General features: G+C 52.7%; 9 protein-coding genes across 9 annotated transcripts; 4 read left to right on the top strand and 5 right to left on the bottom strand.

Annotated features, from left to right (window-relative positions):
• Positions 1–1,672: 1,672 nt before the first annotated feature.
• On the bottom strand, positions 1,673–2,819 carry ASPSYDRAFT_162128 (elongation of very long chain fatty acids protein; the record flags this gene model as incomplete). The annotated part of the gene is made up of 3 exons (XM_040843062.1): positions 1,673–2,019; positions 2,079–2,361; positions 2,415–2,819. The coding sequence occupies 3 exons, from the start codon at positions 2,817–2,819 to the stop codon at positions 1,673–1,675; spliced, it is 1,035 nt and encodes a 344-aa protein (XP_040697487.1).
• Positions 2,820–4,040: 1,221 nt separating this feature from the next.
• On the top strand, positions 4,041–5,202 carry ASPSYDRAFT_50455 (cytochrome c oxidase subunit VI). Its single transcript, XM_040848079.1, has 4 exons — positions 4,041–4,279; positions 4,443–4,488; positions 4,583–4,700; positions 4,770–5,202. Exons 1-4 carry the CDS (start codon positions 4,086–4,088, stop codon positions 4,886–4,888), a joined length of 477 nt encoding a protein of 158 aa, XP_040697486.1. The 5' UTR covers positions 4,041–4,085; the 3' UTR covers positions 4,889–5,202.
• A 387-nt stretch (positions 5,203–5,589) lies between these two features.
• On the bottom strand, positions 5,590–6,965 carry ASPSYDRAFT_162007 (glycosyltransferase family 15 protein; the record flags this gene model as incomplete). The annotated part of the gene is made up of 4 exons (XM_040843050.1): positions 5,590–5,746; positions 5,810–6,428; positions 6,480–6,743; positions 6,818–6,965. The coding sequence occupies 4 exons, from the start codon at positions 6,963–6,965 to the stop codon at positions 5,590–5,592; spliced, it is 1,188 nt and encodes a 395-aa protein (XP_040697485.1).
• Positions 6,966–7,245: 280 nt separating this feature from the next.
• Positions 7,246–9,987, top strand: ASPSYDRAFT_35923 (putative gamma-tubulin complex component GCP5; the record flags this gene model as incomplete). Its single annotated transcript, XM_040845377.1, has 2 exons — positions 7,246–7,314; positions 7,363–9,987. 2 exons carry the CDS (start codon positions 7,246–7,248, stop codon positions 9,985–9,987), a joined length of 2,694 nt encoding a protein of 897 aa, XP_040697484.1.
• Positions 9,988–10,204: 217 nt separating this feature from the next.
• Positions 10,205–14,840, bottom strand: ASPSYDRAFT_500078 (phosphoribosylformylglycinamidine synthase). The gene is made up of 2 exons (XM_040847984.1): positions 10,316–14,840; positions 10,205–10,258 (listed from the first exon to the last, which is right to left on the bottom strand). The coding sequence occupies exon 1, from the start codon at positions 14,572–14,574 to the stop codon at positions 10,480–10,482; it is 4,095 nt and encodes a 1,364-aa protein (XP_040697483.1). The 5' UTR covers positions 14,575–14,840; the 3' UTR covers positions 10,205–10,258; positions 10,316–10,479.
• Positions 14,841–15,597: 757 nt separating this feature from the next.
• On the top strand, positions 15,598–17,640 carry ASPSYDRAFT_499868 (MFS transporter). The gene is made up of 2 exons (XM_040847981.1): positions 15,598–17,235; positions 17,292–17,640. Exons 1-2 carry the CDS (start codon positions 15,879–15,881, stop codon positions 17,552–17,554), a joined length of 1,620 nt encoding a protein of 539 aa, XP_040697482.1. The 5' UTR covers positions 15,598–15,878; the 3' UTR covers positions 17,555–17,640.
• On the bottom strand, positions 17,510–19,401 carry ASPSYDRAFT_1162823 (NAD(P)/FAD-dependent oxidoreductase; the record flags this gene model as incomplete). The annotated part of the gene is made up of 7 exons (XM_040840118.1): positions 17,510–17,930; positions 18,018–18,326; positions 18,375–18,481; positions 18,535–18,697; positions 18,744–18,853; positions 18,910–19,068; positions 19,120–19,401. 7 exons carry the CDS (start codon positions 19,399–19,401, stop codon positions 17,741–17,743), a joined length of 1,320 nt encoding a protein of 439 aa, XP_040697481.1. The 3' UTR covers positions 17,510–17,740.
• An 86-nt stretch (positions 19,402–19,487) lies between these two features.
• ASPSYDRAFT_499854 (uncharacterized protein) lies at positions 19,488–20,309 on the bottom strand. The gene has a single exon (XM_040847980.1). It carries the CDS (start codon positions 20,042–20,044, stop codon positions 19,574–19,576), a length of 471 nt encoding a protein of 156 aa, XP_040697480.1. The 5' UTR covers positions 20,045–20,309; the 3' UTR covers positions 19,488–19,573.
• ASPSYDRAFT_211409 (uncharacterized protein) lies at positions 19,934–22,054 on the top strand. The gene is made up of 10 exons (XM_040844015.1): positions 19,934–20,258; positions 20,311–20,388; positions 20,440–20,564; positions 20,624–20,787; positions 20,837–20,920; positions 20,969–21,145; positions 21,175–21,273; positions 21,321–21,604; positions 21,653–21,755; positions 21,806–22,054. Exons 1-10 carry the CDS (start codon positions 20,054–20,056, stop codon positions 21,942–21,944), a joined length of 1,458 nt encoding a protein of 485 aa, XP_040697479.1. The 5' UTR covers positions 19,934–20,053; the 3' UTR covers positions 21,945–22,054.
• The last annotated feature ends 10 nt before the right edge of the window (positions 22,055–22,064 follow it).

The raw sequence follows: 22,064 nt of genomic DNA, 5'->3' as shown, positions 1-22,064 counted from the left end.
GCATGCTGTTTCGGCTCAGCCCACGTAATGACACGATAGCCTTCACAAGTTAACACGCGCCATGGCGATGGAAAAGATGCCCCTTGACCCCTTCGAGGCTGTCAAACTCAAGGCACGATTAGATTCTTCGCGAGGCACGACACGCGAGGGCAGATACAGTTCACCTCACCGCAAGAACAGCCCAGCCTCCTATTCTGGGCCTCGAAGCCTATCCAACTCCGGAATGCAATATTGCGCCGTCTCCTCCACATCGCCCATGGCCATGCAATGTCGAGCGCCATGGCGTCTGAATTCTAATAGTTAGCAGCCACGCGTGTCGGTGTGACAGGTCAACCATCAGGAACGTCAGGCTCACTTGACCCTCCAGGAAGATGTCGTCACTCTTCACTCATTGGAAGGCTCAACCCTGCTCTGAAGAAAATAATATAGCCCAGTAAGAACGCATCTACCCCAAAGAGGTCAGTCGAGGAGCGAATCCGGCATCTCCGCCCGGGTCTGCTTCCGCTTTGAGGAGACTCTGCTGCACCGCTGCAGGGGTTGAATCGATCGCGAATAAAATCACTGGAGAAGCAACTTGTCTATCGGCGTGACTGTCAGAGTGCGTCTGGCTCGCTCCCCTCTTGTTCTCCTTCGCTTCGGAGTTCTCACGCAACGACCAAACGATGGCCATGTCAATATGAAACCGCCATTCTCTTCGAAGTTCTCTCCTCCGGGCTCCGGTCCTGCCCTCTACCTGAAACAGTCCCTGGGCCGGTTTGCCGTGCAGAAGTCGAACTACTTACCATATCAGATTAAAGTGAAACATTGTGCCGTGTCCTGTCCGCTGTAGTACTCTCAAACCGTTCCTGAAGAGTCAATCAGGGGAAGCAGAAGCGAGCTGGATAGAGTGCGGAAACTCGGAAGGTGAAACGAAAGAAGCGGTGATCAGGTCCGATGTGTGGGGAAGATGCTTTGCGACGCATTCATTAATAGGAGGCGCTATAATATTGGATGGCCTGTCATAGTGTCATACTCATATCACATTGTCGGCAAATATAGAATCATTGGACTGTTAAGCTTCTCCCTTGTTTCTTCAATTTCGTCGTTTCGCGCTCCCTCTCCCTTCAACGCGTCCAAGTCGCATCTCTTTGCTCTGTTCGTCGGCATGGCATTATGAGACAAGAAAGTCATGAGTTTCTTTTCAACTATATACAGGAAAGCACACCGTGATTACATTTATGTTGCCGCCATCTATAAATACTAAGAACGTCAAAACGGGAAGGGTCTGCAACCAGCAGCAAAGAAGCGAAGAAACGCAAAAGCAACAAGAAAACCCAAGAATAAACATCTGTAGAATACACCGAGACATGGTTCAAGGTATGCCCAAGATCCCACTCTCCATCAGAAATTATCTTAACCTTCATGCAGAACATCCGGTCCAAGCTTCGCAACCTCCGATGCCAAAGCTGCTGCGACATGCATCATCTGGCCGTCACGCACGACCAGTGTCATCAGGGTCATTCATTAAAAGAAATACTTCGGCTCCATAATACAACCACGCAGAATGAAATCTTTGCTCGGTTGGCTCCGCAGAAGGTTCTGAATGCGGTGAACGTGCGGCGAACGTGCAGTTGAACGCTCTGCGAGAACAATACGAGAAATAACCCGCATGCGACACCTGGCAATGCCGGATTTACGCCTTGCGAGAGCGGGTGACGGGACCGTTGGAGCGTCCTGTCGAAGCAGCAGCGGATCCGTTCGACTTGGCCTTGCCGTTGGCCTCGGCAGCAGGAGCCGGGGCCACCTCGTATCTCGCCATGTCAATAACAGCCTGCTTGCCAGTGTTGCGGCGGGGACGGCCAGTCTTGGCGGCCTTGTTGTAGGTGACAATGTAGAAGGAGATGAACAGAACAAGGTAAGAGGTGAGGATGCCCATTCCAGCAAAAGCGGCGAATTCCTCACCGGCACAGTGGCCCATGTTGGGAGCCCAGGGGAAGTAGGTCGAGCTGAAGTAGGTGTAGGACGCGAAGTAGACGAACACTAGTAATTTGCTTTGATTAGTTTCAGTTCTGGGCCAGCGCCGGTCCGTAATTGCTCACCAAGGTCAATAACGAATTGGACAATCTGAAGAACGGTGATGTACTTCTTCCACCAAATGCGAATGCCACGGGCACTCTGGAAGTAGTACCAGTACATAACAACGTGCACCAAAAGGTTGATGGTGATGGGCACCCATTGCACAGCCGTCAGACCAATCAATTGGGTATAGCACAGGAGAGCGGTGGCACCGTGATGGTAGGTGTGGAGGAAGGTCAAAGGCTTCTTCTTCAGGAACAGGAAGACGGTGTCGATGAATTCGAGGTACTTGTTCAAGTAGTTCAGCTGTATCACGCATTAGCGGGCCGGCTCCATCCGCAACCAACAGTCGCACTCACATAGTACAGGACAATCAGGGGCTGCGTCCACCCACCGCGGTGGTCGCAAATGGAGTAGAAAATTCCATGGTGCCAGATGGTCGGTAGAAGTTGTTCAACAAAGAGCGCCAACAGGATGGCGCTGACCGCAGTCAAGACGAAGTTGTGGATCATAAACAAAGTGTTGAGCTTGAAGGCCGGGCGGTTCTTCATGAGCTCGCGGCCACCGAAGATGGTCACATAGTAGACGATGAGCATAGCAGCCGTCTCGGGGAGAGTAGACATGGGCGTCTTGCCCTCGGCGAAGCGAAAGTCATCGGCAGAGTAGCCCATCACGACCTCGAAGGCTTTGTTGAAGATCGGCCATAGCTCAATGCCAAACGGCCGATCGACGGTCGGCTTTGGAAGGTTCTGCAAAAACTCCATTGTTGTAATTGTATAATATGACTTCGCAGAGACAAAATTGCGCCGGAAGACCAGTTGTGTTCCTGAAAAGTGCAGTAAAGGACGGTTCGATTTTTTCCGTTGGGGATGCTGACGGGTCGGTCGCAAATAGGAGAACAGGAATAAAAAGCGATGCGAGGACAAAGGGGGGAAAGGGAGTGATTGAAGGAGAGAAGGAAAGAAAGACCCCGAGAGGACGGGCGTCTGAATTGGACAGATGCGAACCTTGCGAGAAGTTGAGGAAAGAGAAGATGGAGCTGGCGATGGGATGGACAGAGCGTGTCTTTTTTGGCTCCAGTTGCTCTCCCGCCGCGTCCGTAGTGCTCGTCCCGATGCGGCTAGCGTCGCATTAAAGGGGCAGATCACGTGCAGCTCAGCAAAACCAATTATTGTGCAGCAGCTGAATTAGTTACAGATGCATTATTAAGTACGAAGTACGGAGTAGTTGCAGCTCTTGCATTCTATTAATCATTTTGGCTGCTGTTGCTGGTAAAAAGGGCAATTTTGCAACATCCATGGTTGGTTGAAGGGAGGGAATTCTCAACTCGAGTATCACTTTCACATGATCGAACCGCAAACATTCGGCAATTATGTTGAACGGTTGATCTGCAGATAATCACGAGGTCCGAAGGGTAACAATGGATTGTAGAAAGTAACAGGCTCGTCCTTGGCACCTTTGATAATATCCGTTGTTTACACTAATGTAGTTTGTAGAGTCAATGGCGCCGAAATATATATAGCGGGGATTCTCCGATAGATCCGGTAATTGAGGTGGCTCTGGAAACGGAAGTGCCATCCCAATGCTTTGCCATTGCCTGGCGAGCAAAAGCCCACTATAGGTCAGTCCGTAGTAGGCTAACACAAGCTCAGTTGTTTAGACTATGTAGAAAAAACTGGGATGTGAATACCTTCGTTTACTCAGGTACTCGGGATTCAACCGAGGAGTCTAGCCAATCACAGCCGAACAATAGAAATCCGCAGCCTCAGGCCGCCACGTCGGGCCCAAGCGGAATGCACGCCTGAATCAGCAGGTCCAGGCACCAAGGCAGCAACAAACCGACCAACCTGCGATGCGATAATGACCGGACTTGATGCCTCAGGCCGCCACACCTCACACCACCCGCCCGCAAAAAACCTAGCGTCGCTCTCCGGCTCAACCTCAACCTCATCCTCGACTTCGTCAACACCTTGTCCCGTCATCCAGCGTCAATTCGTCCCCTCCACCTCGCCACAAACTCCCTCTTCGCCATGTCTTCCTTCTCCGTCTTCCGTCTCGCGACGCGCGCCGTCCGCCCTTCCGGCCTCTTCAGAGCTTCTCAATTGCCCCGGACCCGGGTGCAAACTCCCGCTGCTCTCGCCTTCGGCCGTCCGGCTTTCAGTACTTCCATGAAGCTCCGCTCCGGCCAGCACGACGACGAGACATACGAGCAGTTCTCTGCCAGGTACGCTGCCACAATCCGCGAGCCATTGAGCTAGGCAGGCTCAGCCGGGGCCCTTGATCGTCGGTCGCAGGGGAACAGCTCAGCGGGTGCGAGCTGACTCCTGTTTCCCCGGATCGGTCCGTCAACTTCAGCAGCAATCCAACTGATATTTGGCCAATACTAGATTCGAGAAGGAATTCGATACCGTGCAGGATGTTTTCGAGCTCCAGGTACGTCAAATGCCGAAGACGCGGCCCGAACGGGTGACAATGCGTCGTCCGATCGTACGAGGATTCGCTACTAACATCACTTGTCTCCAACCAGCGCAACCTGAACAACTGCTTCGCTTACGATCTCGTACCCTCTGTTGAGGTTCTCTCCGCTGCCCTCAAGGCCGCCCGCCGCGTCAACGACTTCCCCACCGCTGTCCGGATCTTCGAAGGTGCGCAATAATCTCCCCAAACGCTTCAGCATTGTACCATAATTAGGAACATACTCACGCTGTGAACAGGTATCAAGGCCAAGGTTGAGAACCAGGACCAGTACAAGCAATATCTCGAGGCCCTCGAGGGTCTTCGCCAGGAGCTGGGCGTTGCTCTCCGCGAGGAGCTCTACCCTGAAGAGGCATAGACATCGAGTCCATTGCAGGAAATTCACGTGAATTTCACCATTGTGTCAATCCCGTCCGGTCGACGAGATAAGAAAGCTGTATACATACTCTAGAATGCAGTTGGGAGAGTTGTTTTGTGTTGTGTTTCGAGTGTCGAATGGAGGTGCATCATTGCTTTCTATACCAGTACTACGACGAGCTTCCTTTGACCTGTGATCCTTTCCTCCTTTTGAGCAGCTGCTGTACTCTACTGAAGACATCTATAAAGACATATTGTTCTACTTATTCGCCATTCGCGGCTTTTGAACCTTTACAGATTGGATTGACTCGGCGGGAGATCTTAAAAGGATAAAGGGTAAAATCTGCTATAATACAGGAAGGACAAAGTCTTTCCTAGCGTTTCTCTGTATACTCCGGATAAATGGTACAACTGAAGGAAATAAACAGGACCACCAGAAGAGGACAAAGTACACGAAACATTGCAAATTAAGCGCGGAACCAATCTCAATTAAACGCCTTCGAAAAATCTACAGATTTTGAAATATGTAATATCGCCAGTCCTAAGGATGCGAATTCAAATAGAAATGTCAACTGTGACCGTATTGTCGCAAAGCCAATATATAAGGACGCCCGGACGAAGAAATGATATGATATATTGTTATTTGAAGCGCTTCCTGGGTATAAAAGAAAAGAAAACCTAACCTCATTATTCGAGGCTGAATCAGTGCGTTCCGACGTGTTTGAAATAACTGGGCCGGCAGTCTTCTTTGGCGAGGAATGATGCGCCGTCGTAGAATTTACCGGGTGTGCAGCCGGAGCATTTAGGCGAATTGGGGCAGTTGAAGTAGGGGATATGACGGTATCCAATATCGCGGAACCTATATCAAACACTCATGTTAGTTGATAATTGCTAGTTTCTTTTCCAGGATGGTAGTACGCACCAATGGACGTTGGCAGAATCTGCGAACAGTCCTACACCGATTGAGTGGACAGGGGCGTCACCCCATCTTTCGTAGAAGAAGCCACCAGCGTGGTCGAGATAGTCAAAATAAGCCGAATATTTATCGCCCCGGAAGAAGTCCATGTCGCCAATTTCGAAGTTGGACCAGAAATGGCAGGTCGAGTATCCGTTAGCATCGCGGGTGTGTTCGGGTCGGAGCTGGTCATCAGTCAACCATGCCATCATGTTATTATCGGACAGGTAGGACGGATTCGCGGCGAGGAACTCTTGTGTCGTTGGCCAAAGTTTCGGGATACTCTCTGGTGCGTCGAAAAGGTTGATCGTGAAACCGTATGTCTTGTTGCCGTCCTCCATGTACCGGAAGACGTCGTAATCGACATCGCAGAAAAACTGGACCTTGGGTTCAATGCGCCAGTAGTAGCGGTACTTCTCTAGGGCGGGGTGCTTGTAGAACATGCCACTGTTCCAGCGGCACATCTGGTGGTAGGAGATCTTATCAGCGTATTGGAGACCCTGCTCTTTCAGGAGCTCCGCAGATTCTTGGAAGAGGTCCATATCGATATAATTCGGGACCTCCCAGTGCTCTTTAGGAACCAGCTCTGGAGAAGTGTCAATTGGATATCGCAGAAGAGAGGCTTAGGTGTATGTACCATATTGGCATTTGGCCTTGGTCTCGGCCTGAGTTCGCTTCTTGAACTCCGCGGTGAACGGCTTGTCGTTGAAAAAGATATAGGGATAATTGAACTTGGAGTTCCAGGTCCTCTCCAAATCACGCATGCTAGGAATTAGCTCGTCGAGCTCCTCGTTCCGGACGAGGGAGATGATGGCTGCGTTGGTTCGGGCGGAGTTGGGGCTGTCTGGAGAATAATCGTGCTCGTCGGCGCGCCACAAGTAGCCATCGGGCTCACCGGTTACTATAATACCAAAGACGCCATGTCAGAAGGGACTCGAAGAATGACCATTGAATCACGAGAAGGGGCAGACGTACTCTCTTTGAGCGGATCGGACTTCATGCCATTGTACGGGCCTGACCCCGTCCCGACATACGAAGTGCCTTTGTTCATCTGGAACACCATGAAGATCACAAACACCACGCATGCCGCAGACAGCATGCGAATAGGTCTAGCGACAGCCATGTTGACTGTCCTCGGAAGAAACGACAGCGTCCGTGAAGGGTGGCAATTGCGAGAGCCGCGAGAGAGAGAGAGCAGTGATGAGTCTCGAATTGTCCTTTTCGACTCGCCGCCGCCTTGGCCCGATCGGGACTAGCGCGCTCCCCGCCAAATCGGGCAAGACATCAACCTTCACTCTACCTCTACCAACTTCACTGATATCACCCATTCTCCCATCTTCAACTATGTGCTGTCCCCGCGCTTCTTTCCATGCGCTCTCGAATAATCCTGCCTGACGTTGACCATGGCCGCTGCCAGTAGCCAGAAGGCCCTTGCAGAAGAACTGATCACTGCTGTCGCGAAGACGGACAAGGTACGCGTCATCGAGTTTCGGACTTAACTGCCACTAATAGGTCAGCAGAACACTCCTCGTTTCCGGGCCGTGAAACGTCGCGTCGATGAATCTTTAAAGTCATCTCAGCATGCGCGCACCGACCAGTTTGCTGTCGCGAAGCAGCTCGAAGGGCTGCAAGAAAAGTTCCGGGTTCTTAACAGAGACGACCTGGCAGACGCTCTCCAGCCAAGACTAGCTGAATTGGATGAGCATCGCAGCTCTGTGTTTCCGGAGATTCTATCTTTGCTTCTACAGCTCGCTGATCGACCGGCACAGCTCTCGAGAGTTGAACGGATCGAAAAGCTCCAGCCTGAAGCAGAGGAGAAGCAGCTCTCTTGGACGGATTTGGATGCCTCGGAGACTGCCTACTGCGACGAAAATATTTGGGAAAACGTCGACTATGGCGCCAGCTCTTCTGACGAAGATGATATCTCATCGATATCTAGTGGCACTCAGCCTGCTCGAAGCTTTACACAACCGATTATAGAGGACGACTACGTGATTCCAGATGACATCTTCTCCTCTGGAGAGGATGGTGACCTGGTGGCCTCGATTGCAAGTGCTCAATTTTGGCGGAATGAGGAGACAGCAGACCCTCCCACAGCTGGGAAAGAATCTTTCCGACAAATAACAGAACTGCAAATGATCAGAGAGGTCATATTCATGCTGCAAGGGTTGCCTACGTCTCTTTTATGGCGTCTTGATGGTAGCATCGAGGTAGACCGCCGATACACCCTAGCTCACATATCTCAAGAAGTGCTCTCATCCATTTTGCGTTCGATAGGTGATTGTGGAGCTAAGCTTGACATTCTAAGGCAATTTGCGAAAAGGACACAATCTGCTGCCTGTATGCAAACATTTCATCGCAGCGTCGAGGATTGCTTGCACGGATTCGACAGGTTTCTTTCCGATGTGCAGGCCCGATATTTGTCTGCGAGCTCCCCTGTGGCCATTAGCCTCCTACGCTTGTCCGACGATGTCCAGCAAGAGTCCAAACTTCTTGTGCTTTTAGCTGACCTCGTTTGCAACTTTGATCAAACTGCAAAGAATGAAATTCAATTCCTAGATCTATTGTTTGACTTGGTTTGCATCACGCAAGCTGCTGGCGATGACGAGAACTTCGCTGTGTTGGCCCACATTTTCTTCTTGTGCTTTGAAACTTATGCTCGGCCTCTTCGCAGCTGGATGGAAACGGGGCATCTGGAAGCTTTGTCGTTTGTTGCAGAGAACCCCGAGAAAAGTGACTTGCGGACGTTATGGCACGACTGGTATACGTTGGATACCCAGTCAGAAACAGCGAACGTGCCCAAATTCATCCGTCCGTTTGCCCACAAGATCTTCATTACTGGAAAGAGTATGGTCTTTTTGAAGCGTCTGAATATTGCGCAGAATTTGGACGTATCAGGAAATAGTTCTTTGACCTTTGGAGATGTCTACCCTTCCAACTCATCGTCGCTCTGCCTTCCATTTTATGCACTACTTGACTCTGCCTTCAGTAACGTCGTCAACGAGCACCACATATTTACATCAACCCTGCTGCGAACGGAGCTCAATGAACAATGCGGACTCTGGCTGTCACTCCAGGCACTGGAACATATCCATCTCTGCAAGGATATGAGCCTGCTGGGGCCCATCGACACCAAAATATTTGAACTGATCGATCGAGGAAAAGGCGGGTGGAGCGATCGGTTTCTACTCACAGAACTCGCGCAAACTGCATTCAGCGCCCTGTCATTTATCGATCCAGCTCGACTGATTGTCCGATCTGCCAAAGCCGCTGACATCCGCAGCCGCTCAGTGAAGATCCTTTCGAGTTTATCCTTCGACTACGTCCTACCCTGGCCTGTTGCAAACATCATCACAAAAGACGGCATGGCCGCCTATCAACGCATATCAACCTTCCTCATGCAGATCCGCAGGGCGAAGTATACCGTCGTAAAACAGCGCCTCCAGTACTCCGATCAGGATTCACACTCAAAAGGCAGAACTCTCAGCTACGCCATCCGGCATAACCTGCTCTGGTTCCTCAATGTCCTCTACAGCCACCTAACGAGCTTTGTCATCTCATCTACCACCGAGTCGCTACGCAAATACCTTTCAACTGCTAGCGATGTTGACGCTATGATTGAAGCCCATCACTCATACATGGCGTCCTTGGAAGAACAGTGCCTGCTCTCCAAGAACCTCCACCCCCTCCACCGAGCAACGCTCACCATCCTTGATCTTTGCATTTCCTTCGGAGATCTCCACACCACGCGGTTCCAGCATCATACCTCTCTTGACCCAGCACGAACGCCACGGAAACAAGTACCTGGCAAACCATTCAAGACCGGACTTACGCCCACACCCCGCCAAACCCGCTACGAGTATTCATACGGCGATGAAGATGACTCGGACTCTGATGAGGGACTCGACGAAACGGACTCGCAATCTGAAGATGAAGATGACGGCCATTCGCTCCATCGCCGTGGCTCAGTCCATGAAGCTCAATATGTGCAGCGGCTGAAAGATATCCAAATCCAGTTTAACCACCTTGTTGCGTTTATGGCCGCGGGATTAAAGGGTGTCGGGCGCGTCGATGGGCAGGTTAGCTGGGAGATGTTGGCAGAGAAATTGGAGTGGAGAAAGGAGAGGACGGTTGGGTGGTCTTGAATCGGCATCGGCTGGTGTTATCGCTACTTATTACTACTGTCACATTCTTGTCTTGTCTTATTAAGCTATGGGTTGGTGTTTATGTCTTTCTTGGATGTGATGGATGGCGTTCTATAGGGCATCGGCTACGGGTTACGGTGCGGGATTCTAAAAGTAATAATTATGCAACGAGACACGATGTAGAATGATATTTTTTATGCCAGCCACCGGCTCTATTTGGATAATGCAAGACTCGAAATATATGGAATTCATTTATTTAACTCTAAAGTATCTGATATCAAGTAAGTTCATTCTTTTGCAATCTTCAAGTCATCCCAGCATAGCATACCATAATTTTCTCGGCCCATATATACCTACGTACAAACGTACATTCAAGCATGTGTGCAGAACTCAACAGCGCAAATGAGACGCAGAATAAATCGACAAACAGACAGATCTTTTTCTCGTTCCAAGTTGTAAAAGAGATGATAAGTGACGAAATAATGAAATAAATCAACCGACCCAGCGTCTGGCACTGAAGAAAATGCGTCCCCATGGCCCAATGTCGCCCCATTCTGCTGCACGAGCGGGCAGCCAGCTCCCAATGCCGTTCATGACGGTACGCTCGGGGTGCGGCATGATCGCTAGGACACGGCCGTCGGCGCTGCGAACACCGGCGATACCCTCGGGACTGCCGTTGGGGTTGAAGGGGTACTTCATTGTCGGCTTGAGAGTGGCGTTGTCGACGTATTGCACTGGTGCGAGTCCCTGGGCGACGAAAGAGGATGCGTCGGTGGGCGGGACGGAAGTCGAGGAGGTGAACGAGGCGCGACCTTCGCCGTGGGCGACGGCGATGGGGAAGGAGGAGCCGTGCATGCCGTGAAGGAAGACGGAGGGAGAGGATGGGTCGGGGTCGGAAATGCGGACCATGGCGACACGGCCTTCGTATTGCTCTGAGGCGTTGCGCTCAAATGTAGGCCAGTTGGAGGCGCCGGGGATGAGGGTGGAGAGACGGGAGAGGAATTGGCAGCCATTGCAGACACCGAGAGCGAAGGTGTCAGGGCGCTGGAAGAAGGTCTGGAACTCGAAGCGGGTGCTCTCGTGCAAGAGCACGGACTTGGCCCAACCCTGGCCGGCGCCAAGAACGTCACCGTAGGAGAAGCCACCGCAGGCTGCGAGACCGACGAAGCTGGAGAGGGAGACGCGGCCGGAGATGATGTCAGTCATGTGGACATCGACGGCGGCGAAACCGGCGGTGTTGAAGGCAAAGGCCATTTCAGCCTGACTGTTGACACCTTGTTCGCGGAGAATGGCGACCCGAGGCTTATTGGTGAAGGGGGACATGGAGGTTAGGCTGGTGAGGAAGGGGAGAGCGCGGTCCTTGGGGTCGAAGGTTGGGTTCCAAGAGAGACCAGGGTCCGCATCGTCCAGGATGTTGGCGAATTCCTGGTCAGCGCAGGCGGCGGTGTCACGCATCTTCTGCATGTGGTAGGATGTGGACGCCCAGGTTTGCTGAAGGTTGGCACGGGTGTTGCGGTACACCTGGCTGGCCTGGTAGTAGACGGCGAGGTTCTGCTTCGGCCTCTCAGAGACCCGACCGATCTTGTGAATCAAGCCAGCGGGAGGACCGCAGGTGGCAAAGCATGAACGGAATTGGATCTCGTGCTCCTTGCGGACCTGGAAGACAGCTCCGAGCTCTTCGTTGAACAGAGTCTCAATCAAGCTGTTGGTGCTGAGGTCAGGGCAGATGTTGTCGAGCATGATCTCGAGACCGCAACGGCCAGCAAACATCATCTCCACGAGGGTTGTGAAAAGACCACCGTCTGACCTGTCGTGGTACGCAAGGACGATACCAGCTTCTTGCAACTGCTGTATCGCATCGAAGTAGTCCTTGAAGATCTCAAGATCGCGGATGTCTGGGCATTCGGAACCAACTTGGTTGAATACCTGCGCGAGAGCGGAACCGCCGAGAGCCCTCCGCCCGAAGGACAAATCGACGAACATAAGCACGGTATCACCAACATCCTCGGGGTGACGAAGAGCAGGTGTCCACGTCTTGCGGTAGTTTTGCACAGGTGCAAAGGCGGAAATCACCAGAGACATGGGTGCAGTGACTTCCTTCGCGCCGGAATCGTCCTTCCACTTCATCTTCATGGACATGGAGTCCTTACCAACGGGAATACTGATACCGAGTTTCGGGCAGAGCTCCATGCCAATGGCTTCCACGGCCTCGTAGATAGCAGCGCCCTCTCCAGGGTGACTGCTGGCGGACATCCAGTTGGCAGAGAGCTTGACGCGGCTCAACCGATCAACGAGGTCGGCTGCGGCGATGTTCATGAGCGACTCCGCGACGGCCATCCGGGCAGATGCTCCAGCGGAGATGAGGGCAAGAGTGGGTTTCTCACCCATGGCCATAGCCTCACCGGTCGTCAAACCTTGAGTGAGAGAGGTAGCAGTAACAGCAACATCGGAGACTGGAGTCTGCCATCGGCCGACCATCTGGTCACGCGCAGTAAGACCACCGACCGTTCGATCGCCAATGGTAATGAGGAAAGACTTGGAGCCAACAGCAGGGAGGGATAGGACTCGGTTAGCAGCTTCACCGATAAGCTCGCCGCGGTTGGGCGCAAGCGAGGGAAGGTAGGTGGTAAGGCTGGAGTCTACAGCAGGGAGCTTCAATTTCCGGGAGTCCACAGTGCGAGTCATCCTTGGAGGCTTGCCGAAAAGCACTGACAGGGGCAGGTCGATGACTGTTGGGTGCTCCTTGGACTCTCGGTCGAGGAGAATCAGTTTCTTGTCCTCCTCGGAGGTTCCACCTCCACGACCGACAACAGAGAAGCCGCAACGCTCACGGTGGCAGATAGCCGTGAACTTGTTCATGCTCTCTTCCCCGATAGCCATGACGTATCTCTCCTGTGCCTCACAGCACCAGATCTGCATGGGGCTCATGCTCTTGTCCGCACTGTCAATCTCGCGCAGCTCAAAGGTGGCGCCTAAGCCCGAATCGTGGATCAGTTCGGGCAGAGCGTTGGAGAGACCACCAGCGCCGACATCGTGGATGAACTTGATAGGGTTGTTGTCACCCATGGAAACACATGCATTAATGACCTCTTGGGCCCTGCGCTGCACTTCGGCGTTACCTCTTTGCACACTGGCAAAGTCAAGATCGACCGAACCTTCACCAGATGTGATACTAGAGGCAGCACCTCCACCAAGACCGATGAGCATGGCAGGTCCACCCAAGACCACGAGGAAAGCACCAGGCTTGACGGCATCGGGCTTCTTGATGGCATGTTGGGGACGAACGGTTCCAACACCACCAGCAATCATAATAGGCTTGTGGTAACCACGTACCTCCTTCTGCCCATCGCCAATGTCGATTTCAGTCGTCAGGGTACGGAAATAACCGGAGATACAAGGCCGACCGAACTCGTTATTGAACGCGGCACTTCCGATTGGTGCCTCCAGCATGATGTCCAAAGCACTGGCGATGTGGTTGGGCTTACCGACATCCAACTCCCAAGGCTGCTTAAATCCTGGAATGAGGAGATCGGACACACAGTAACCGGCGAGACCAGCCTTTGGTTTAGAGCCACGTCCAACGGCTCCCTCGTCACGGATCTCACCTCCGGAGCCGGTAGCAGCACCTGGGTAGGGAGAAACCGCGGTAGGGTGGTTGTGAGTTTCCACCTTGGCTAGGAAATGGACGAGTTCCTTTGTATGGTTCCACTCTCCGGTAGTAGTGTCGGGGGCCCAGAAGAAGGAGTCGAACCCTTGTAGGACGGCGGCGTTGTCGCTGTATGCGCTCACAGTGTGATCGGGGCTCTTCCGGTGGGTGTTTCGGATCATGGAGAAGAGACTGTTGGGCATCTCCATTCCATCAATTGTCCAGGAGGCATTGAATTGCTTGTGACGACAGTGTTCCGAGTTGACTTGGGCGAACATGAACAGCTCGACATCGGTGGGGTCACGAGCGAGCGGGCCATTGGGGCCATAGGCAGCGGCGAGGTAATCGATCTCAGACTCCTCCAATGCCAAACCCATCCGCTTGTTTGCTTCCTGCAGCACTTCCTTCGGGGACTTGTCACTGCCGCTGATGGGGACGGTTTCGAGAGGCAGGCGGCTGTGTTCGGAGAACATCAAGTGCAAGTCGGGCTCGCTCTCACTGATCAGCTGCGTCATCCGGTCGTGGAGGACATCCTTGAATCCCGGCTTGTACTCTCCAAGTGCGGGACGGAGGCAGGAGATCTTGATACCGCGCTCGATGCGCTTCACGTAGTTTTTCAACCCGCATACTTGGGCGATACCGGTGGCTTGCGAGCTCCACGGCGAGATTGTTCCAGTCCGAGGGAAAACGTAGAAGACATCAAATCCGCCGTCTTCGGCACTGAATGTGGGCGGGATGTCGGTGATATCTCCGTAATGAAGGAGTTGTTGGAGGACGTCTTGTTGGAATTCGGGGAGACGGTCTGAAGTGTGGACGTAATGAATCCATTGGGCACGGACATCCTGTGCGCCGATGGACGCCGCAATCGCCCGGCCACGAGAGCGGGAGAAAGCAACAGAGCCCGGGAGGGCAAAATCCGCCGAGTTGAAGGGAGAGACCATTGCGACGGCGTTTGTAGGTGACTCAACGGGGCGTTCGGAGGGGTGGCGAGAGTGGACGGGAGAAGTCGAGGGAGGGATCGAGACGAGGACCAATGAAGACCTCTAGTTGGACTGGAGCGATGATACTCCTCGAGGAGCGAGCTCCGACTGATCAGGGCGTTCACCGATGGAGAAGAGCTGGGCTGCTCGTCGTCTGGCGGCGGGAAAATTCACAATGCTCGATTTCTTCTGGAGAGCCCCGCGCTAGTCCGCTTCCGGCTTATCGGGCTTATCATCACGTGGCCTGCCATCCATCGTCGAGCTTACCTTCACGTTTGTAGTTCAAGTTTTGAATTCAAAGTACATAAGACGGCATTAGTTAGATTCAGAAAGACCCATCGTGAAAGGAGGATTGTTTGGTGATTGGTGCCGATGGTGGTAGTGGTAGTGGGTGAGAAATGTATACTGCGGACCACAGCGGAGCATACAATGGATAACAGCACATGAGTCCAGGTGGATACACTAATATTGACCCAGAAGGCTAAAACCTGGTGATGGATGGGCACATATCACCTGCTAAATTACTCTCCAATCCTCAGCCTTTCTCTTTGCCCTCAGAGCCTTTGATGCCTGGCTGGTTGGCAGTTTCCGAATCTGGAAAGCGGAGGGTGTTGCCAGATTTGGCGATATGTTCCGTGGCGCAAGGAAAGTCTTGGCACGGAAAGCTGGCCGGAGCGGGTCTGAGCTTGGGCCAATTTGACATGGCAGTTTTTGGTTTTTAAAATCTTTGCTGCTGCTCAGGGCTCTGGTCTTGCCACGATGTCAACCGCTAGTTCGCTACCGAAGAGGAACGTAACTGGGAAGGTGATCACCAGCGCTTGAGGATGATGGCATCGGTGTCTACCAACAAGATGCCTACCAACAAGATGTCGACGCAGAGCGATGGTGTTGTAATTGCACTGAATCCTTGCTGCAGCAAGTGATAACGTCGATGAAGGCAGTCTAGATCCGCCCTCGTACCATGTTGCCTGATCCGGCTAGCGCGTGTGTGTCCCGATCGGGAAGCCGGGGGCAGTTCAGGCAAATCGGCCCGCAACGTCAAGGATGGAATCCGATCAAGACGCCGATTCTTCTCGTCTCTGCTGTGGGTTTTCTCCTGTGTTGCGGGACCTGGTTCCAGAGAGATGCCACATGGCCGGCTATATAATACAGGCCGACCCCGCCTCAGCCTGTTCCTGATCCTTAACCGTCTTCACTACTTCTACTCACTATATACTTGTATCTATACTTGTATCTATACTTGTATAGGATAGTAGAACACCACCATGCAGTCTCAACAACCAGATCACAGCAATGAACTGCACCAGACCTTTTCCCTGGGCTCTGCCAGGGGAGAGGTCAACCCCACCGACTTGCCCTTCCGCACCCTGACCGACAATGCCAACATCGAGGAGTACGTCAACGAGACCCAGACCGGCGAGATCATCAAGCCCCTGCCATCCGCCAAGGGCAAGACAGAGGACTGGAAGCTGGTTACCTTCAAGATCGACGACCCCGAGAACCCCAAGAACTGGTCCAAGGCGAAGAAGTGGTACATCACCATGGTCGTCGCCTTTACCTGCTTCGTCGTCGCCTTCGCCAGCAGTGTCATCACAGCCGACATCCCCGGCCCTGCAAAGGAGTTTGGTGTCTCGCGCGAGGTCAGTCTGGTCGTCGTGACGGTGTTTGTGGTTGGCTTTGGTGTTGGTCCAATGGCGTTTGCCCCCATGTCCGAGATGTTCGGACGCCGTCCCGTCTACGCGGCCACTCTCCTGCTGGCTTTCATCTTCGTTATCCCGTGCGCCGTCGCTCAGAACATTGGGACCCTGATCGTCTGCCGTGCTATTGACGGTATCGCATTCAGTGCCCCAATGACCCTGGTTGGCGGGACGCTCGCCGATATGTGGAAGAACGAGGAACGCGGTGTCCCCATGGCCGCCTTCTCTGCCAGCCCCTTCCTGGGTCCAGCCATTGGTCCTCTTGCTGGTGGCTACCTCGCTGATGCGACTGGATGGCGGTGGCTGTACTGGCTGACCTTGATCCTTTCATTCGTCGCCTGGGTGCTCATCACCTTCACCGTCCCCGAGACCTCAGCCCCGGCCATCCTCGCCAAACGAGCAAAGAAGCTGAGAAAGACCGAGAACGACCCGAACTATGTGACAGAGACTGAGCTGGATGCTCGTCCCCTTGGAGAGCGTCTCCGCGTCTTCCTCCTCCGGCCCTTCCAGCTCCTCTTCCTCGAGCCCATCGTCCTCTTCATCTCCATCTACATGTCCGTCCTCTATGGCCTCCTCTACATGTTCTTCGTTGCGTACCCAATTGTCTACGAGGGTGGAAAGGGATGGAGCGCTGGCTCAACCGGTCTCATGTTTATTCCCCTTGCTATCGGTGTCGTGATGAGCGCAGCCTGCGCCCCCTTCGTCAACAAGCACTATCTCTCGCTGTATGCCAAATATGGCGGCAAGCCTCCGGCCGAAGCCCGTCTCGTCCCAATGATGATCTCCTGCTGGTTTATCCCTATTGGTTTGTTCATCTTTGCCTGGACCTCGTACCCACAGATCCACTGGTTTGGACCTGCTATCGGTGGTTGGCCTGTCGGATTCGGCTTCATCTTCCTGTACAACTCGGCCAACAACTATCTTGGTAAGTTTCTGCTATCACACAAGGATATGATCGTTTCAGACACTAACGCCTACCAGTGGACACATACCAGCACCAAGCCGCTTCTGCCCTCGCAGCCAAGACCTTCCTGCGTTCTATCTGGGGTGCCTCGACCGTGCTCTTCACCGAGCAGATGTACGAACGCCTGGGCGACCAGTGGGCTAGCACACTCCTTGCCTTTATTGCGCTTGCGTGCTGTGCGATTCCCTATGTCTTCTACTTCAAGGGCGCGTCGATCCGCCGTTTCTCGAAATTCGCTTTTGCCGATGACGAGGAGCAGGCCAACGAGGCCAAAGCATAAACTTTTGTTGATTTTTCCATAATGTCTGGCATAAAAGCTTGCATGTTTACACTGGAAGCGTGTGATTTCTTGTTCTTCTTTCGTATTATACCTCTATATCCTGTTAATGCGTTCCGAGCTCATGCGGAGACGGTTTATACCTACATAGACTATTTATGGCCTCTATTGTATAATGAATTATATTAACTACATTTTTGAATCGTGCTTCCAACCCGGTAGATCAGCGAGATCCTTTGCAGGAGCATCTCGCCGAGACTTCAGGGCATCACCGCTGCCTGGTCTCCATCTCCATGCTTCAGCCAGCTCTGGTGATAGAGATCCTTCGAGGAGCTCGACAATGTGTTTTCCGATACTCGGCAGGAGTTTGAATGAATGTCTGTTAGCAAGTCAGCAAGGCCGTTTTATCTTTTTATTTTTTATTTTTTTTTTTATTTGTGGTTTTTAATTAATATATCGAACTTACCCACTATCCCCCGTCGCGACGATGAAATTCTTCCAGCGTGGATGCTCGCATATCAGCACGTTCGCATCAGCCGTATCCGTGCACCAGCACATAGTGCGGTTAAACAGCTCCTTGTCTGTGAAGCGCGGTAGGAATCGGGCAATTGCCTTTTTGATGGTGACCTCCGAGGCATCGGGGTATGTATCTGTTGGGTGCTGGGCGTGGGATCTGGGGACAGAGATGGGTTTGGGCGAAGAGGCGCCGTAAGGCTGGTGTTGCTTGAAGCGCGTGAAGCCCGGGAATTCGTCGCAGACTTTGATTATGCCGTTACTGTGCTGGCGTTAGTCACTGTATTCTTTACCGGGGAAGGGTGGTTACTCGTTGGGCTCGAAGAAGAAGCCGTAGTCGCCGTCGTATACGACTGGGGAGTTTTTATACTGAGCTGCTTCGGCCGGCGTGAGTTGGATATGGGCGAACACCCAGGCCTGCCGGTGATTAGAAGCGAGCTGTTGACGTTGACATGGTTGCTGGGACTTACTTTTGAAACGCACTGGTCTTCTAGATCGATTAGAGTCGGACTCCAGGCTCCAGCTGCGAGAACGACCTTGTCGGCGTAGTATCTGGTGCCATCCGCAGTCTCGACGCCGCTGCATGTCGTCTTCGTCCCATCGGTGAACAGAGGCTGTTGGAATGTCCCAGCACTGCGACTGTCAGTGACTTGAGCACTATAAAACTGTATGAACGTACCGGCCAAAACCAAACTTGACGCCCTGGCTTCGGAGGAACTGTCCTATCGCATTGATGGCTTTGGCAGCAGCAAGCCAGCCCCCGTCGCCACAAAACAAGCCTTTCCAGCCCTGTCCTGGTGAGTGCCGTCCAATATCCACTGGATCATTGGAATAGGTTCAGATACCTTGATTTGCTCGCGGGTGAAGTGCGGCGCCTTTGCTAAGATTTCGTCTTCGCTTTCCAGCAGGAAGTTCGTCTTCTCCAGCCCGACATTCGCATCGATTAAGGCTTGGTGTTTCCGTCTCAGACCTTCAATGCCTTCTGCTGTTGAAGAACAGTCAATCTGCGTTCTTTTAGTATAGATCCGAGATCATCCATTCCAAAAGTGACTCACCATCCCAACTCTATGGAAGAAAGGCCTGAATAGCGGGTCGTTCTTCCACAAATCCAGCGCCTCCAGCGACAGCTGCAGATCGGGCTTATTGCGCAGCCGGATGCTCATGATCTTGTTCAGATCGTACCCCGCCGACTGCGCCGAGGGGACCGGGTACGTGTCCAGCACTGTGATGTTGGACGGAGTGTATCCAGCGCGCACGAGATGCAGGGCTGTCGACGAGCCCATTGTGCCGCCTCCGCCGACCACGACGACTGTTGTGTTTGCGCGTGACGGGGCCATGTTGATTAATTTACAGAATGGCGAACAAGAGGGAAAGGCGAGATAGAAGGGAATTGAAGTCACAGCGACCGACCGTGGATATCATGTGACGGGCGAAGATATGGAAGCTCCACTGATAACTCGCCTCTGACGCCCCGATAGCGATGCAAAGAAGTAGTATTTATAAAGATAGTCATTGATCATGCCAGATAATCCTGCTGGCGCTAAGCGACCGGAACAGCACCGACTGCAGTGGAGAAAGGGCGTTTTGCTTCGCGTGGACCTTCCACCGGGCAAACCCCCAGCCAGCCAGCCAGCCAGACAACACAGACAAGACACCAGGAGCGATAAGAAGCTTAGCGATACGAGGTGACCAGTTGACCACACAAGTCAAGCGATGGCTTATCGCCAAGGGCCACACTAGTGCGGTCTTTCGCCTGGACCTTCCACTGTCCCAGCCGAACCCCATGGCACCAGTTGGAGAAGGAGAACGTGGGGAATCGACCCACTGAGATAGACAGAATGCCAGACATTGCCAGAGATACGAGATTCTGGGGGGTAGCCGAGGGTAAGAAAGGGACAGAAAGAGATAGCTCCCTGGCGTATATATACCCGGTAGTCTTGCCTCTGGCGTCTTGCTTTTCTGCCCAAGATTGACTCTCATAACTTCATCATGACCGACTCGAAGACTGCTTCCCCGCAGGAGGATCGTCCTGGCTCGCCTGTTGCGATGGCCGAAGTTGTGCACGGGGTTGACATGGAGCACTACAGGGCGACTGTGCCTCTGTGGAAGCGGGTGTGGCAGCACAGTTTGACGCAGATGATGCTTCTGAGTATCCAGGCGTTCTGCGGGCCTGCAATGTCTGATGCGATTACTGGTAAGGCAGCTCCCTTCAATTGTATAGTGTGGATTTGCTGATCGTCTCCAAGGTCTCGGAGGAGGAGGCCTTGCGACTACGCGGGTGTCAAATATCTCCATAGCTATCAACTACGCCATGCTTGCAGTTGGTATGTATTATCCTCCGTCTGCGAAAGCTTCACGCTGACAAGCAACGTTAGTCTGCTTCATGGGCGGCCCTTTGGTGAACAAGATTGGAGTCAAGTGGGCGCTGGTTCTCGGCTCGATGTCCTTCCCTATCCAGGGGTCTGCATACTACTGCAATAGCAAGTTTGGGAACCAATGGGTGAGTGTTACAGTTAAAAACGTGTTTCAAGAGTCTGAAATCTGACTTGTCTTCGGCAGTACCTCATTCTCAGCGGTGCAATCAGCGGCATGGGCACAGCCTGTTGGTATGTCGCCGAGGCCGGAGCCATCATGACGCTTGCACCAACCGGTGCTCGTGGAAAGTATTTGGCTCTGTGGATTGTATCGCGGAATCTCGGGCAGTTGGTTGGCGGTGCCATCAAGTGAGTCCAAAGCTATACAGACAAGGGATCATTCTAACAGTCTTGTCAGTCTCGCAAAGAACCACGAGAAGGGAGCAGATGGAGGCATTACCCCGGACACCTACGTTGCCTTTGTGGTCATTGAATGTATTGCGTGAGTGCAGACCTATCCAGTACATGTTTTAGATCTAACCTGTCACAGTTTGCCATTCGCGCTGTTGATTGCTCCCTTCGAACGCGTTGTTCGATCTGATGGCACGACAATCGTTACTGCAGAGACACTTTCCACCAAGCAGGAATTCAAGCGCATTGGCAAGACAGTGACTTCGCGACTGATTGTGCTTTCGGCTGGCTGGGCGCTGTGGTCGTTCTTCTACACGTAAGACTGCGCAATTCGAAGCTGGATAGGGCTAACCATCACAGCGGCACCTGGACCACCTATTTGGGAACTTATTTCTCTGTGCGCGCGCGCGCTCTTTCTTCTCTAATTTCGCCTTTCTTCTGCATGTAAGTGAGACGTTTCTCCAGCATTTGCACTCGCTGACCAAGTTCAGTGTTGGATGCTTTGGCCTGGGCTTCATCCTCGATATGAAAGGCCTCAGCCAGCGCCGCCGTGCCCAACTCGGCCTTTACATCGTTGTCATTCTCAATGTCGGCGTGTATATCTGGTCTATTATTATGCAGACCCGGTTCAATCGCCATAACCCGGGACATATTGACTGGGAAGATGGGCTGTACCCGTCCTCTTTCCTGCCGTATTTCTTCGTGCAGACTACGGGGCCGTTCTCACAGTCATACATGTACTGGCTTCTATCGTCCTTTGCGACAGATGCCCAGCGTAAGTTTGCGTCTACCGCCAGAATCGAAATGTACTAAATCCACATAGAAAACGTCCGAAACGGCGCTGCGTTCAGGTGCATTGAAGCTATTGGGCAGGCCATTGCCTACGGCATGAATACCCAAACGACGACTAACCCGTTTATTGGATTGTATGTCCAGTTAACGTCCATTGCTATGCAAATTACTGACACTCTTTCAGCATTGTGACCTTTGCCCTGCTTGGAGTTTCTCTACTGCCGATGATTATGCTTGTCAACACGACGCCGGACCGCATTCCTGCTGATTTGGTTGCCGAGGAGGAAGCTGCTGCTGCTCGTGAGAAGGTTGAACGTGTTTAAATTAGTGTCGAGTCTATCAGAGTGAAATTTAAGAAATATTCTGACGACGTAGTGGCATTGATATGCTTCCCCTTGGCAGGAGTAGAACACAATTTGCTACAACCAAATGCGACCATAGCT

Source organism: Aspergillus sydowii (genome assembly GCF_001890705.1).
Source record: "Aspergillus sydowii CBS 593.65 unplaced genomic scaffold ASPSYscaffold_15, whole genome shotgun sequence".
In the NCBI taxonomy this organism is placed as follows: domain Eukaryota; kingdom Fungi; phylum Ascomycota; class Eurotiomycetes; order Eurotiales; family Aspergillaceae; genus Aspergillus; species Aspergillus sydowii.
The sequence above is the reverse complement of the archived record's forward strand: the minus strand, read 5'-3'. Positions and strand labels throughout refer to the sequence as shown.